The 16,215-nt window shown below is 39.3% G+C and overlaps 1 protein-coding gene across 1 annotated transcript in view; it reads left to right on the top strand.

Annotated features, from left to right (window-relative positions):
* The window catches only part of CCDC39 (coiled-coil domain containing 39), a 57,752-nt gene that overhangs the window by 33,883 nt on the left and 7,654 nt on the right, over nt 1-16,215 (top strand). Inside the window, exon 15 of the mRNA XM_033211781.1 lies at nt 6,656-6,779. Within this exon, the coding sequence (XP_033067672.1) occupies nt 6,656-6,779 (124 nt within the window). The remainder of the gene's footprint in view (nt 1-6,655; nt 6,780-16,215) is intronic.

The following is a 16,215-nucleotide window of genomic DNA, read 5'->3' as shown; positions in this document are numbered from 1 at the left end:
GCTTTGTTTTCTTTCTGGAAGCTTTGGGACACTCTATATTCTTGGTGTTTCATAATTTTCTTGTATGTTTCTGGGTTTTTTGTCATTTTAAAGTTTCTCTTGCTTTACCCTTCCTGGGTGAACTCTTTCAGTGATTAAAAAAAAAAAAAATCTTAGGTTCAGGGATACACGTGCAGGTTTGTTATACAGGTAAACTTGTCATGGGGGTTTGTCATGACAGATTATTTCATTACCCAGGTACTAATCCTAGTACCCAATAGTTATTTTTTTTGTTCCTATCCCTCCTTTCACCCTCCACCCACCAACAGGTCCCAGTGCCCATTGTTTTCCTCTTTGTGTCCATGAGTTATCATTTAGCTCCCACTTATAAGTGAGAATGTGCCGTGTTTGGTTTTCTGTTCCTGCATTAGTTTGCTAAGGATAATGGCCTCCAGCTCTATCCATGTTCCCGTGAAACACAGTATCTTATTCTTTTTTATGGCTGCATTGTATTTCATGGTGTATATGTGCCACGTTTTTAAAATCTAATCTGTCACTGATGGGTATTTGCTTGATTCTATGTCTTTGCTACTGTGAATAGTGCTACGATGAACATTTGTGCACATGTGTCTTTATGGTAGAATGACTTATATTCCTTTGGGTATATACCCAGTAATGGGATTCCTGGGTTTAATGATACTTCTGTTTTTTGTTTTTTGAGGAATCACCACATAGCTTTCCACAGTGGCTGAACTAATTTACATTCCCAACAATATTGTATAAGCATTCCTTTTTCTCTGCAACCTCACCAGCATGTTTTTTTTTTTTTTTGACCTTTTAATGGTAGCCATTGTGATTGGTGTGAGATGGTATCTGTGGTTTTGATTTGCATTTTTCTAATGATCTATTGAACTTTTCTTCATATGCTTTTTGGCATATGTAGGTCGCCTTTTGAAAAGTGTTCATGTCTTTTGCTCACTTTTTAATATGGTTGTATTTTTTTTCTTGTAAATTTGTTTAAGTTCCCTATAGATATTGGATATTAGACCTTTATCAGATGCAGAGCTTGCAAAAATTTTCTCCCATTTTGTAGGTTGTCTGTTTTCTCTGTTGATAGTTTATTTTGCTGTGCAGAAGCTTTTCAGTTTTAATTATATCCATTTGTCACTGTTTTTTTTTTTTTTTTTTGTGATTGCTTTTGGCATCTTCATCATGAAATCTCTGCCTTTTTCTCTGTCCAGAATAATATTGCCTAGGTTGTCTTCCAGGGTTTTTATAGTTTTGGGTATTATGTTTAAATATTTTATCCATCTTGATTTTTGTATGTGGTGTAAGAAAGGGGTCCAGTTTCAATCTTCTGCATATGGCTAGCCAGTTATCCCAGCACCATGTATTGAATAGCAAATCCATTCCCCATTGATAGTTTTTCTGTTTTGTTGAAGATGAGATGGTGGTAGGGATGCAGCCTGATTTCTGGGCTCTCCTGTTGCATTGGTCTGTATGTCTGTTTTCGTACCAGTACCATGTTGTTTTGGTTACTGTAGCCCTGTTCCATGTTCCCGTGAAACACAGTATCTTATTCTTTTTTATGGCTGCATTGTATTTCATGGTGTATATGTGCCACGTTTTTGGGTGCCACGTTTGGGGTGCCATGGGGCACATGGTGTATATGTGCCACGAAGTTGGGTAATGTGATGCCTCAAGCTTTGTTATTTTTGTTTAGGACTGCCTTGGCTACTCAGACTCTTTTTTGGTTCCATATGAATTTTAAAATAGTTTTTTTCTAGTTCTACAAAAATGTCATTGGTAGTTTGACAGAAATAGCATTGAATCTGTAAGTTGCTTTGGGCAGTATGGCCATTTTAATATTGATTCTTCCTATCCATGATAAATCAGCTTTCTGCTGATTTCCTTGAGCAGTGTTTTGTAATTCTCATTGTAGAGATCTTTCACCTCCCTGGTTAGCTGTATTCATAGGTATTTTATTCTGGTTGTGTAATGGGATGGTGTTCCTGATTTGGCTATTGGCTTGGCTGTTGTTGGTGTATAGGAATGCTGGTAATTTTTATATGTTGATTTTGTATCCTGAAACTTTGCTGAAGTTTTCTATCAGCTGAAGCAGCTTTTGGACTGAGACTATGGGGTTTTCTAGATATAGAATCATGTGACTATGGGGTTTTTTAGATATAGAATCATGTCATCTGCAAACAAGGATTTAGATGCTCTTTCATTCTCTTGCCTGACTGCTCTGTCCAGGACTTCTGATACTATGTTGAGTAAGAGTGGTGAGAGAGGGCATCCTTGTCTTATGCTGGTTTTCAAGAGGAATGCTTCCAGCTTTTCTCCATTTACTATCATGTAGGTTTGTCATAGATGGCTCTTACTATTTTTGAGCTATGTTCCTTCAGTACCTAATTTATTGAGAATTTTTAACATGAAGAGGTATTGAATTTTATCAAAAGCCTTTTCTACATCTATTAAGATAATCATGTCATTTTTGTCTTTAGTTCTGTTTATGTGATGAATCAAATTTATTGATTTGTGTATGTTGAACCACTGACAGCTTGCCCCATGCACCCTGAAAAGCCGCAGGCACTCAATGTCAGCCCATGAAAGCAGCCAAAGGGGCTGTACCCTGAAAAGCCACAGAAGCAGAGCTACCCAAGGCCTTGGGAGCCCACCCCATGTATCAGTGTGCCCTGGATGTGAGACATGGAGTCAAAGGAGATTATTCGGGAGCTTTAGTGAGTGCCCTGCCAGGTTTTGGACTTGCATGGGGTTTGTGGCCCCTCTGTTTTGGCCAACTTCTCCGGAACAGGAACATTTACTCAATGCCTGTACCCTCATTGTATCTTGGAAGCAACTCACTTGTTTTTTATTTTACAGGCTCATAGATGGAAGGGACTTGCTTTGTCTCAGATAAGACTTTGGACTTGGACTTTTGAGTTAATGCTGGAGTGAGTTAAGACTTTGGAGGATTGTTGGGAAAGTATGATTGGTTTTGAAATGTGAGGACATGAGATTTGGGAGGCACCGGGGCAGAATATGGTTTGGCTCTGTGTCCCCACCCAAGTCTCATCTCCAACTGTAGTCCCGTGTCGAGGGAGGGACCTGGTGGGAAGTAATTGGATATTGGTGGTGGTTTCTTCCCCAGTGCTGTTCTCATGACAGTGAGTTCTCACGAGATCTGATGGTTTAAAAATATTTGGAAGTTTCCCTCTCTTTCTTTCTCCTGCTGCCTTGTAAAGATGCTGCTGCTTCCCTCTTGCCTTCCATCATGATTCATGATTATGTTTCCTGAGGCCTCCCCAGACATGTGGAACTGTGAGTCAATTAAATCTCTTTTGTTGTCAATTATCCAGTCTCAGGTAGTATATTTATAGCAGTTTGAAAATGGACTAATACAATGGTTATTCCTTTAACTGTGGTGTAGACTGAGTACAGTCAACAGACTTCTTTTCTGGATGTTTTCACAGGGCCAAGGCTTTGTGTGGGGTCTTTATTTGCAGCTGACTTCTTTGGTTTCACAGGAGGATATGTTAGGAAGTTATTTTTGGTGTTGAAGCTTTGGGGTGTGATCTAGTAGGTGATGCTTAGGTGTAGTGGTCAGTAGGTAGGCTCTTGCTTGGCTGTGTGGTTCCTCTATATTTCCTCACAGTTGCGTCATGCTCTTTCTCAATGCTCTGTAAGTGTGGGCTCCTCTCTCACCTGAGTGCTGGCTGTAGATCATGGCTTGGTGCTACTGGGCTGCCCACCACAGCTCTGGGGTGATCTCAGGGTTTATGTTTCTTTCCCAACTTGGAGGCAGCAGAGGAAGGTACCTTAGTAGTGGTTGTGGCTGAGGGTCTTTTGGTTGTCTCCTGAGGGCTTCATCCCAGAGAGGTGCAGGTCAGCAATCACTGAGTGCAATAAACCCAGGATGAGGTGGTCTGTGCTATGGGCCCAAGCTGGGGACACCCTGCCTGGTGATGAGCAGTAGGGGTTTATGTGATCCATGGGAGATGGACTGGCTTCCTCTGCTTGGGTGGATTACAGCTTGTTGCAAATACGGATGAGGTACTTAGGGTCTTTGCTCCTTGGTTAATCTGAGGATAGCTGGGGTAGTACCACTGCAGAGCCAGTGGCAGAGGCTTTTGGTTGCCCCTGGCGGCTCTACCTCTGAGAAGCGTTTAACTGCTGTTACTGGTAGTGTTCAGCTGGTGGGGTAGGAGGCTGTAGTGCTGGTGTGAGCTTGTGGCTTGCTGGGGAGCACGGAGTTAAGGGAGTCGGGAGAAGACAGTGGTGTCTTCTCTGCATGGTGCCTGTAGTGTGCTGTAAGCTCAGGCATAGTCCTCAGGTTGTTTTTTCTCCAAATCAAGGGCAGCAGGGATACAACTGCTGCTGTGGTCGTGGCAGAGGGGCTATCATATGCCTCGGGGAGTCTCCAGCAAACTCCAGTCCACTACCAGTGGGTATGCTCAGCCATGGGTGGAGCAACCGTTCTGTGGTCACGGGCTGGGGCCCCTGTCTGGTGAAAAGTCGGGATAGGGGTTTCCAGGGAAGAGGGGCTGAACTCCTTTCTGTGTGGTCTCTTTTAGTTATTTCACTCAAGTTTTTCTTCAGGTCAGGAGAATATTTTTCTATTTAATTTTTTTCTTACTATGATATTCTCTGTTTTCTCCATTTGTTGCTCACTTTTAGTAGATGTTGGCCCTTTTAGGTCTGTCCTCCAGGTTTCTTTTTTCTACTTGTATTTTACTTTCTCAGATATTCTTTCTTTCTCTCTCCCTATTTCCCTCTCCTCTGCCTCATCTCCCCCCTTGTCTCTCTCTCCAGATTGCTCATTAAATCTTTATTCTTCACTGTTCTTACATTGAAAACGAAAACTTATTTGCAAGCACTGTTGTTTCATTGGTCCTTTATTTTCATAGCAGCCCATCTTGTTTTATGGGTGTTTTTGGAATCAATATCCTCTTCTCTTTTAGAGGGTACTAATTAGAAGACTGAACATTGTCTTCTATGCATTATGTGTTAATCTCAGGTCTGTTCTTTGTTCATTTTGTTCATTTATGCTGTTTGCTTTCCATAAATGTTTGATGGTCCTTTGTTTTCTGTTAATATTTATTAATAAATTCTTACTAATCGGTGGATATTGGCAGCTAACTGGTAAGGGTTTCCTCTGCAATTAAGCGGATTTCTGGTTTTCTCCAACAGATTACTCCTCTAAATGGGAGGGCTGATTGTAGGCTCTTGAGCTAGTTTGTCCTGTAAAGAGCATAATAGCTATTAAGCAGGGTTAGGATTTCATGGTTACAAAAAGTTAGGAAGTGTTTGAGTGATGAAGACTTCATCTCATTCCTAAGTAGAACTGCCTTTCTTTTTCATTTACTTCCACTGTTGGGGAAGCCTAGACTTCATGTTTTTACCTCTTTCTCTAGCTTCAACATGTATGCTAGGAACTGTGGTAACTTTCTGGTTATCACTGGAGCAGAAAGCATTCCTGGCATTTCTGTATGCTTTGAGGGGTTGAGGGGAATGGCCCAGAGGTGTTGATTATAGCCTCACAGATCACTCTTGTTCTTTTTCTTATTTCTGAGTTTGATTTTTTTCAGACTTCTTTGGTGGAAAATGGCTTCTGCTTCTGCAGTGGTCTTCCATGTTTGTATCTTTTTTTTCCATTAATCTTACCCCACCTGTTTTCCATGAATTCATGAAAAAATATTGTACCTTTCTGGTTCTCAGAACTGCTATGTTGCTGTTTTTTTTTTTTAATCTTTTTTTTTTTTTTTATTTTAGAAAGGAAGAGCAATATATTGTGATTGGTCCTCAATCTTGAAGTCCAGCAAGGTTTTATGATCATATACAGGATGAGTAAATATTTTCTGAGGAAATGAGTGATAATTAAAAATAAGAAAAACTGTAACTTCTGACATTATTTAAACATATTTTACCATGAGTTTTCTCTCGCAGTAGAAAAATGGGTAGGTTGAGGATTTCTTTTTCATCATGATAGCTTACTTTCATGAGTTTGTGGCAGGCAATTGTGTCACTCTCCATATTGCCATGCATATATTAAGATTACTAAGTTCTAAAAAATAGCTCAAAAATATAAATTTACTGAAATAAAAGGAGAAATTAACCAATAGATTTAAGAATCTGAATCTGAATGCTGGAAGACAATTCTCAACCGCCCTGTTTGCACTATCTTTTTAAAGACGTTTGAATAGCCAACAGCCTCAGAAACTAGAGGTAACATCTCCTTCTGGAGCAAAAGTTAGGCATGTTTGCTTATTCCCCACTATAACATATTTGGGTTACCTAGGCTTGAGATTCTTCAGCTGTGATGCAAATCTACCGTGTGCAGCATCCACTTGAGCCCCTTCTTGCCCCCATGGGATGTAGGGAGCCAGGGGAACCAATGGCTGTGTCATGAGAAATAAAGTCTTTTGTCTCTGAAACAGGAATTGTGTCTTTTGCTGGCAAAAGACACAGTGAAACTGTGGCAGGCTAACTTGTCAGCTTTCAAGTAGGGTAAGTATCAGATTCTTCACACCAAATTAAAATGTGAGAACAAATTTAACCTGTTTTGAGTTTAGTAGTGACACAAATCCAAATGTCTTCAATAAGAACACCTGATAGTCCTTTAAAAATTCTAAAGTATGTTATTCATTTCTCTGTGTTTTTTTTTTCTTATTAGCACTGAGTTTCATGAACGGCTAAGTAAAATTGAGAAGCTGAAGAATAGATATGAAATTCTGACTGTCGTTATGCTGCCTCCAGAAGGAGAAGAGGAGAAAACACAGGCCTATTATGTAATAAAGGTAATTTTAATTGATTCACAGTTGTGATGGTATGTTTTGTTAACTCATTCATTGTAATCCTCTGAATTAAAAAAAACAAAAAACAAAAAAAAACAAAATTGCAACTTTCCCTCCATGAAATCTAGCAACTATTTCACTTAATTAGGGCCACTGTTACACTTAACAAAGGCCAAAACATTCATTCCTAAATGGAGATACTGAAAGCACTATTCATTCTATATACCTCAGATACTGAAAGCACTATTCATTCTATATACCTCCAGTCCGTGAGGTCAAGCACTGCCCTCCGATTCCCAAAACTTACTGCGAACTTGCTCCAGAACTCTTCCTCTTTTGAGTTCAGGTCATTCTACTTGACCATTCCTTGACACTTTTTTCTTTTTGCTATTATTTGTGGCATGTCATTTCCCCTAGTCAAGATTCGTAATCTTTTTAAGACCTATTACCACTCTAAGTGTCTTTGGTATGCATGTGACAACCTGTTCAACACTTGAGGCTTAAAGCTTTCCTTTACTTCACTATAGCCACCCACTCTTATGCCACACCCTGGCTGGACCTTAGCATTTCTTGGAGCTACACCACTTCTGAATTTTAAACTCCAGTTTACCATTATAGTCCTGGTAAGGCAGCTGTTCAGATAAGAAGAGGGTGCTTCCCTGCCCTCATATTATAGGGAGACAGACCAGGTGAATCTGTTTTTTTTTTTTCTTCTGATGTTTGACAGTAGTCTGTCATCCCACAGTTATCTTTAACCCATAAGGGGAAATTCATTAAGTGATGTGGAATTGAATGCTATTCCCTTTCTAAGCACTGCTATAGTCATTTTTCCCATGTAGAAAATACCCTGAGCAGGAGTAATTTCCTTTATAGAAAGGTCTAGGATAGGCCGGGCGCGGTGGCTCAAGCCTGTAATCCCAGCACTTTGGGAGGCCGAGACGGGCGGATCACGAGGTCAGGAGATCGAGACCACCCTGGCTAACACTGTGAAACCCCGTCTCTACTAAAAAAATACAAAAAATTAGCCGGGCGAGATGGCGGGCGCCTGTAGTCCCAGCTACTCGGGAGGCTGAGGCGAGAGAATGGCGTAAACCCGGGAGGCGGAGCTTGCAGTGAGCTGAGATCCGGCCACTGCACTCCAGCCTGGGCGACAGAGTGAGACTCCGTCTCAAAAAAAAAAAAAAAAAAGAAAGGTCTAGGATATTACTCAAAATTCTACAAACAAGGGATGGAACTTGTAACTTTGACTTATTTCCCTGTACCCTACACGAATAGGGGTAAGATGATCTTCCAGTTCATACCTTCAGAGAATAGCTCTTGTGGATGCTCTCTCCATTTGACTTCTACCAACTTAATTAGCCAAATTTTCTCCTGTAGTTCTTCTTCAAATCTGCCCCTAACAAATACAGCAAGTATGGTATGCCTGTCACTTTGTTTGAAATTCTGCCTTTCCTATGAGAAATCAGTCCCAGCTCTCAAAACGTTCTTATAACTTGTCAGTCTGTAATACCCCAGGCTTCTGCCCAAACACGACTTTTCTCCTCTCAGGTTTTAAAAGTTCCTGAAGGATATAGGGTAGACTCTTTTTAGGTGTTGGGAAATAGGGAGATGTTGCAATTCCAATTAAGTTTCTCTACCAAGTGGTGTGATGGGTTACCTAAAAGTACTGGTGTTAAGTGTGCCTTTGTCCATATCCTACCACTGCTTAGACAGGTGTCCAGGAGTAAGCTACTTAACCATGTGAGGCCTAAGTTTCCTCACTTGGAAAATGAAACAGGTAATACTGTTACTCTTGTTGGGAAAATACATGTAAAGCCCTTGGGACGGTGTCTGGCACAAAATGAGTCCTCAATAAATGTTAGTTATTATTGTTATTACTGTGATGATGCTGATTAACCTAACTCAAAGGAAAGCAGGCACGTTTTATATGAAGAATATTCCTTCTGTTTACAGTGAAAGTGCTGGATAAATATCAGAATAATGATTATGTTAAATGAACTGAGGCTATCAGTGACTTCCTCAATGTCCTGATGCCACATTTATTATCTTCCATCTTATCTGGGATCCACAGCTTGGCACGCAGTTATTCCCATTTTTTTTTGTTGTATAGCATATTTACACTTTTTACTGATAACACTTCACAAGTCTCAGATGTGTAAAAATGAAACTTACATAATAACTAAACCCAGTCTAGCTTGTATCAGGAAAAATTATGGCCTGAAAAATAGAGAAAAGCAAACCATGGGTGCAATGATGCCAGTGCATGGTGAAACCAAAGTGCTGGCATTTTCTAGTGGGCCCTCCAGGTATTATCTGATTTACAGGAGTGCACACCTTTGACTCTCTACTGACTAACTTATTTTACAACTCTGTAGGTATAGATGATAACTTGTAGACAACTGATAGTAACACAAGTGATTCTTGCTGCTAACAATGTAAATGAATTTTGGCCAGCAGAAATACAACTCTGCTCTGTAGAAAAGATAACCCAAGCATCAACGTTTATTACACTAAAATATATTAATACGTTTTGCATCTACCAGCAAATTCACTTCAGCATTTCTGATTCTACATGTCTATAAAATCTGTTCTTCATATTCTTCTTTGAAATAGTCTAAACATCTTACTGGCTCTTCATTAACAAGTTAAATAAAACCTTTAATAAATGTTCATTTCATATTTGTATGAGAATTTTTAACTATTTGAAAATAGTATCTTGGCATTTTCACTGCTGGGAAAAACCTTGCCAATTAGAAGTTAATTTTTGTTTTTTCAATGTAAATCTGTTTTTCAATGTAGTGGATTCTGTTTCTTGATGTAGTAGATTTAGGATTTAAATATAGTCAATTCAAAATTTTTCCCCTTCCCTTATCCTTCTTATGTTACCTACAAAGGGATCCCTCCTGATGGATACATATATTGTTTACAAACACATATTGTTTATGACTGTAATAGGAATTTGATTACAATGCTAACCACTGTTGTCTTTCCTGAATGTTGTGGATTAGGCCTCAGCAAAACTATGCACTGCAGCCAAATGCTGCCTACCACTTGTCTTGTAAATAAGTACTGGGAGACAAAACACACACATTTATTAATTTATACATTGTTATGGCTGCTTACATGCTACAATGACAGAATGAAGTAGAATGGCCCATAAAGTCTAATTACTATCTGGCCCTTTACAGACAAAGCTTGTCGAGCCTTTTTATTAGTTTCTGAGGGCTGCTGTTACAAAATACAATAAACTAGATGGTTTAAACAACAGAAATACATGTCTTGGGCCAGGCGCAGTGGCTCACGCCTGTAATCTCAGCACTTTGGGAGGCCAAGGCGGGTGGATCACGAGGTCAAGATCCTGGCTAACACGGTGAAACCCCATCTCTACTAAAAATACAAAAAATTAGCCAGGCATGGTGGCAGGCACCTGTAGTCGCAGCTACTTGGGAGGCTGAGGCAGGAGAATGGCGTGAACCTGAGAGGCAGAGCTTGCAGTGAGCCGAGATCGCGCCACTGCACTCCAGCCTGGGCAACAGAGCAAGACTCTGTCTCAAAAAAAAAAAAAAAAAGATGAAGGTGTTGATAAGGTTGGTTTCTTCTGAATGCTATGAACCTGTTCTATGCCTCTCTCCTAGCTTCTGGTGGTCTGCTGACAATCTTTGGTGTTCCTTAGTTTGTAAATGCATCACCCTGAAATCTGCTTTCATGTTTACATGGTGTTCTTTCCTGTGTCTCTTCACATAGTTTTCCCTCTGTCCAAATTTCCCATTTTAATAAGGACACCAGTTACATCAAATTATGACCAACCTAATGACCTCATTTTAACTTGACTATATCTGCAAAGACCCTATTTCCAAATAAGGTCACCTTCTGGGGTACCACAGGTTGGGACATCAACATAACTTCTTATAAGGGATACAGCTCAACCCATAGCTCCTGTCTTTGGTCGTGTAGTAAGCTCCTGTCTTTGGTCTTTGTTCTATGGGGGCGTACATGGCTTTTTCATCAACTCTAGTATCTTCTAATATCTGACCCTTAAGGGCCAAACTGAAAAATATAATTAGTAACCAATGAAGGACTAGTATTTTTCAAACCTCATTTCCAAGTTCCTCTTAGTCTTTGCAAGGAAACAGTCTAGTTCTGACCACAATTTAATGAAACTGTCCAATTAAGTTACTTGAAAATGTTGGACAGAAACTTTTGAAAGATATATCATCTCTGATTTAGAAGTGAATGGAATCAGAATTTTAGAACTTCAAGCTATACATGGAATTCTATCAGGATTTGGCATAAAATGAACAAATTCAACTCCTTCATTTGAAAAATGAAGAAACTGATCCAGTAGTCCACAACTAAAATCTGTTTGGCTCATTCCAGCTCGGTCTCCCACTATACTATTATATTTCAAATGAAATGGGGTTACCAATTTGAGACTCACAGAAATTAGATATAATTTCTATAATTTTTTTTTGCTAAACTTTTTAAAATTATGTAATACTTATCACAAAGTATGTGTAACTAACGATCTGAAGCACAATAAAACAAATGCCAGTGAAAATGTTAAGAATGGAAATATTACTAATAAAATTTACCTTTACAATTCCCCCCTGCCCTGCTGCAGGCTGCTGTGAAACTGACATATAAGCAGACGGCACTCCCCACAGCTTCCTACCCATGTAAATCACCTGAGGAACCACAACCTCTCCAGCCCTGGGCCCATAGCTGGTGCCATTTTGAGAATTTAATGCTGGGCTGTGCCTTGAAACACTATTGCAGCTACCACCTGTCCAAGGTGGGAGGGGGTGACCAGGCACTCCAGTGCACCCCTAAGACAATTCTCACGACCTTGCTACTGGCTGTTGTGAGACGGAGGTGTGAGAAGACTGCACTCCTCACAACTTCTTACCCACCTGCACACCTCACCTAAGAGGTACCCTGCACTCTCTGGTTGCAAGGCCACAGCCAGCACCATTTGGAGCATTTAATGCTACACTGTGCCCCATATTTGGGCCAAGTGCAGGCTGACTTGCTCTAGCTGTCTCCGATCCAAGGAGGGAGAAAAGAGACCAGGCACGCCCATGTACTCTGGTGACAATTCCTGCCATTCCACGATGGCTGCTGTGGGACTTCCTACAGCTTCTTACTCATGCTGTTGCACCTTTGAGAAAGGTTGCACCCTCCCTGGTGGCAGGCCTACAGCACAGCCACCACAGCCCATACCTGAGTATTCTGCCAGTGTCTCGGGAATCACCCCATCTCTGACTGTCACAGCCAGCACCTAAAGGTACTACCAAGGGGCCTGAGGACTAGTCTGCTGGCCCAAACCCATCCCCCAAGTCCTCAAGTATGCCATCCAGGGGTCCAGATAGTTACCAGCCCAGTGCATCACTGTTGGCACATGATCAGTCCTGCTATAGTGTGAAGTTGGGGCAACTTAACCTACCAATACCACCACAGCTGACACCCACTCACGTGCACTACCAAGAGGCCAGAGGACCAGCATGTTCAACCCACTGCAGCTACCAGCAACACCAGTGTGGACCTTCTGGGTTCCAGTGAGTTGCTTTACTACCTACCACTACTGCCATTACCTGCATCACACCAGCTGCCCAGGGGCCTGAAAACCCGCCTACATGTCTGGCCCATCATTCCCAGTACCAACATCTGAGCAAGCTACCCAGAGGCCCAAGAATCAGCCTTCCAGGACCCACTAACACCAGTGACAGCACAAGCTACTCTCGGGCCTAAGAATAGATATACTCAGCCCACCACTGCCACCAATGGGGCCCAAAGACAGGCTTACCTGGCATCCTAGACTGCAGCAAAACTTCAACAAAGGTCAACTAATAACCATACCTTAACTCACTGAGGAAATCACAGATACCACTGACCCTGTGTACTGCCTAAGAAATCATACAAAGACCACACTACCACAGGCACCCCATATCAAAGCATCAACTACGTATGTACATCTTCAGAAAATCCTCCCCTAGGAAAGCAATTTCAAAAAAATGAGCAGAAGCAACTGTTACATGAGATATGCATCTATCAATGGAAGGACACAGGAACCATGAAAAAGCAAGGAAATGTGAACCACCATATGACAACTATTCAGCAATAGATCCCACTCAAAAAGAAATCCTTGAAATGCCAGATGAAAAATTCAAAATATTAATAGAAACTCAATTAGATGCAAAAGAAATCTGAAAACCAACACAAAGAAAGCAGAAATCAATTCAGGGTATGAGCAAAAAATTTACCAAGGAGATATCTAAAAAAACAAAACAAGAAAACAAACTAGAACTGAAAAACTGAAAGAACTACAGTACACACTGGACACTTCAATAATAGACTACACAAGCAAAAGAAAGAGTCAATAATAGATAAGACAAGCAACAGAGAGAATCTCAGACCTTGAAGACAGGTCTTTTAAAATAATCCAGTCAGACAAATTAAAAAAAAAAAAAGAATAAAAAAGAATGAACAAGGCCTTCAAGATGTTTCGAACTAGTAAAGTGACTGAACTTACAAATTATCAGTTATGCCTGAGGGGTAAGAGAGAGAAGAAAGCTTAGAAAGCCCATTTAAGGAAATAATTGATGAAAACATCTCAAGTCTAGTGAGACAGTTAGACATCCAGATACAAGAGGCCCAGCAATCCCCAGGAAAATACATTTCAAAATAATACCTCATCATGGTGTATTGTAATCAGAATGTCTAAAGTCAAAGTGAAACTGCAAGAGGAAAGTTAAAATTCGCAAGAGAAAAGCATCTAGTCACCTATAAAGGAAACCCCATCAGAGTAACAGCAGACTTCTCAGCAGAAATCTTACAGGACAGAAAAGAATGGGGCAGAATTTTCAAAGCACTAAAAGGAAAACAAAAACAAAAACAAAACAAAACAAAAACACATCTGTCAGCCCCCAATTTTATATCCAGCAAGAATAAGCTTCATAAAGGAAGAAGAAATACCCAGGCAAGCAAACACTAAGGGAATTCTTCACCACTAGACCAGTCCTCTAAGAAATGCTCAAAGGAGTTTTAAAATGGAAACAAAATGTCAGTATTCACCATCATGAAAACACACAAAAGTATAGGACTCAAAGGTCTTATAAAGCAAACACACAAAAGAGAGAAATGAATCACTGGCAACATAACAGAATTCTACCAAAACACAGACAACCACACACAGACAAAAAAGAAAGAAATAATTTATAAACCAACTAGATGAAAATATGACAGGAAAAAACAAACATATCAATATAAGTTTGAATGTAAATGGATCAAATGACCCAATTAAAACATATACATGGTGGAATGTATAAAAAAATGTGATCCAACAATATGCCGCTTATATGAAACTCACCTTATCTGTAAAGACATATATACTGAAAGTAAAGGGGTGGAAAAAGACATTCCATGGAAACCAAAGCAAGTAGGAGTAGCTTTACATATATCAGATAAAACAGTAAATCAAAACAGTAAAAGAAGACAAAGAAGGTATTATATAATGATAAATGGATTACTTCTGCAAGATGATATAACAATTCTAAATATATATGCACACAACACTGCAGCACCTAGATTCATAAAACAAGTATTACCAGACTGAAATAAAGAAACAGACAGCAAGACAATAATGGTGGGTCAACACCCCACTGACAGCACTAGGCAGATTATCAAGACAGAAAATCAACAAAGAAACACTGGACTTAAATCGGACTTTAGACCAAATGGACGTTAACAGACATCTACAGAACATTCTACCCAACGATTGCATAATGTACCTTCTTTTCATAAGTACATGGAACATCTCCAAGACAAACCACATATTAGGCCAGAAAACAAGTCTCAAAAAAAAAAAAAAAAAAAAAAAATCTTCTCACACCACAGTGGAGCAAAAAACTGGGAATTAATGCTCAGCAAAACTTTGGGCACTTTACAGATATATGGAAATTAAACAATATGCTCCTAAATGATCACTGGGTTAACAAATAGGATGGAAATTTAAAAATTTTTTGAAATGAATGAAAATGGATACACAACATACCAAAACTGTCGGATAGAGCAAAAGGAATGCCTGTATCAAAAATGTAGAAAGATCAATTAACAACCTAACACTGCACCTCAAGGAATTAGCAAAACACGAAAAAAAAAAAAAAAAAAAGCAGAACAAAAGCAATAACAGATCAGAGCAAAACTAAATGAAATAGAGACAAAAAATAAATTTACAAATCAAGGAAATTAAAAGTTTATTCCTCAAATGACAAACTAAATTGATAAACTGCTAGCTAATCAAGAACAGAGATCCAAACAAACAAAATAAGAAATCAAAAAGGAGACATTACAACTGAACTACAGAAATATGAAAGATCAGCAGGGACTATACTAACTTATAAATCAGAAAACCTAGAGGAAATGGATTCCTGGAAACAGATTAATTTCTGGAAACATATAACACAACTTTGCAAGGTTGAACCAGGAAGAAACAAAAATCCTGAATAAACCAATAATATAAATAGCAAAAATTAATCCATAATAATCATAAAAATCTCCAAACAACAACAAAAAAGCCCAGGATAAGATATAGTAACAGCCAAACTCTACCAAGCATACAAAGAAGAACTAATACAAATCCTCCTGAAACTGTTCCAAAATATTGAGGAGGGAATTCTCCTTAACTCATTCTATAAGGCCAGTATCACACTGATATCAAAACCAGACAAGGACACAACACAAAAAAGAAAATGATAGATCAATATTCCTGATGATCATAGACCACAGACACAAAAATCTTCAGCAAAATACTAGCAAATTGAGTCCAACAGCACATCAGAAACAGAATACACCATGATGAAGAGGGTTTTATACCAGGGATGAAAGAATGGTTCAGTTATTGATGCAACTCAATAAATATGATACATCACATAAACAGAATTAAAGACAAAAATCATATAATCATCTCAATAGATGCAGAAAAAGCAATGTGATAAAATTCAGCATTCCTTCACGACAAAACCCTCCATAAAGCAGGCATAGAAGGAACATACCTCAAAATAATAAAAGCCATCTATGACAAACCCGAGGCAACATCATACCGAATGGGGGAATTGCTGAAGGCATTACCCCTAAGAATTAGAACAAGACAAGAATGCCCACTTTCACCACTCCTATTCAACATAGTCCTAACCACAGCAATCAGGCAAGAGAAATAAATAAAAGTCTTTCAAATAGGAAAAGAGGAAGTTAAATTATCTATGTTCACACAATATGATCTTACATCTAGAAAGCCCTAAGAACTCCACCAAAAAAAAATCTTAGATTGGATAAATGAATTCAGCCGAGTTTCAGAATACACAAGGTATAAAAATCAGTAGCATTTCTATACACTAATAATGATATAACTGAGAACCAAATGAAGAAGGCAATTCCATTTATA

Source organism: Trachypithecus francoisi, unplaced genomic scaffold (genome assembly GCF_009764315.1).
Source record: "Trachypithecus francoisi isolate TF-2019V2 unplaced genomic scaffold, Tfra_2.0 Lachesis_group0, whole genome shotgun sequence".
Taxonomy (NCBI): domain Eukaryota; kingdom Metazoa; phylum Chordata; class Mammalia; order Primates; family Cercopithecidae; genus Trachypithecus; species Trachypithecus francoisi.
The sequence above is the reverse complement of the archived record's forward strand: the minus strand, read 5'-3'. Positions and strand labels throughout refer to the sequence as shown.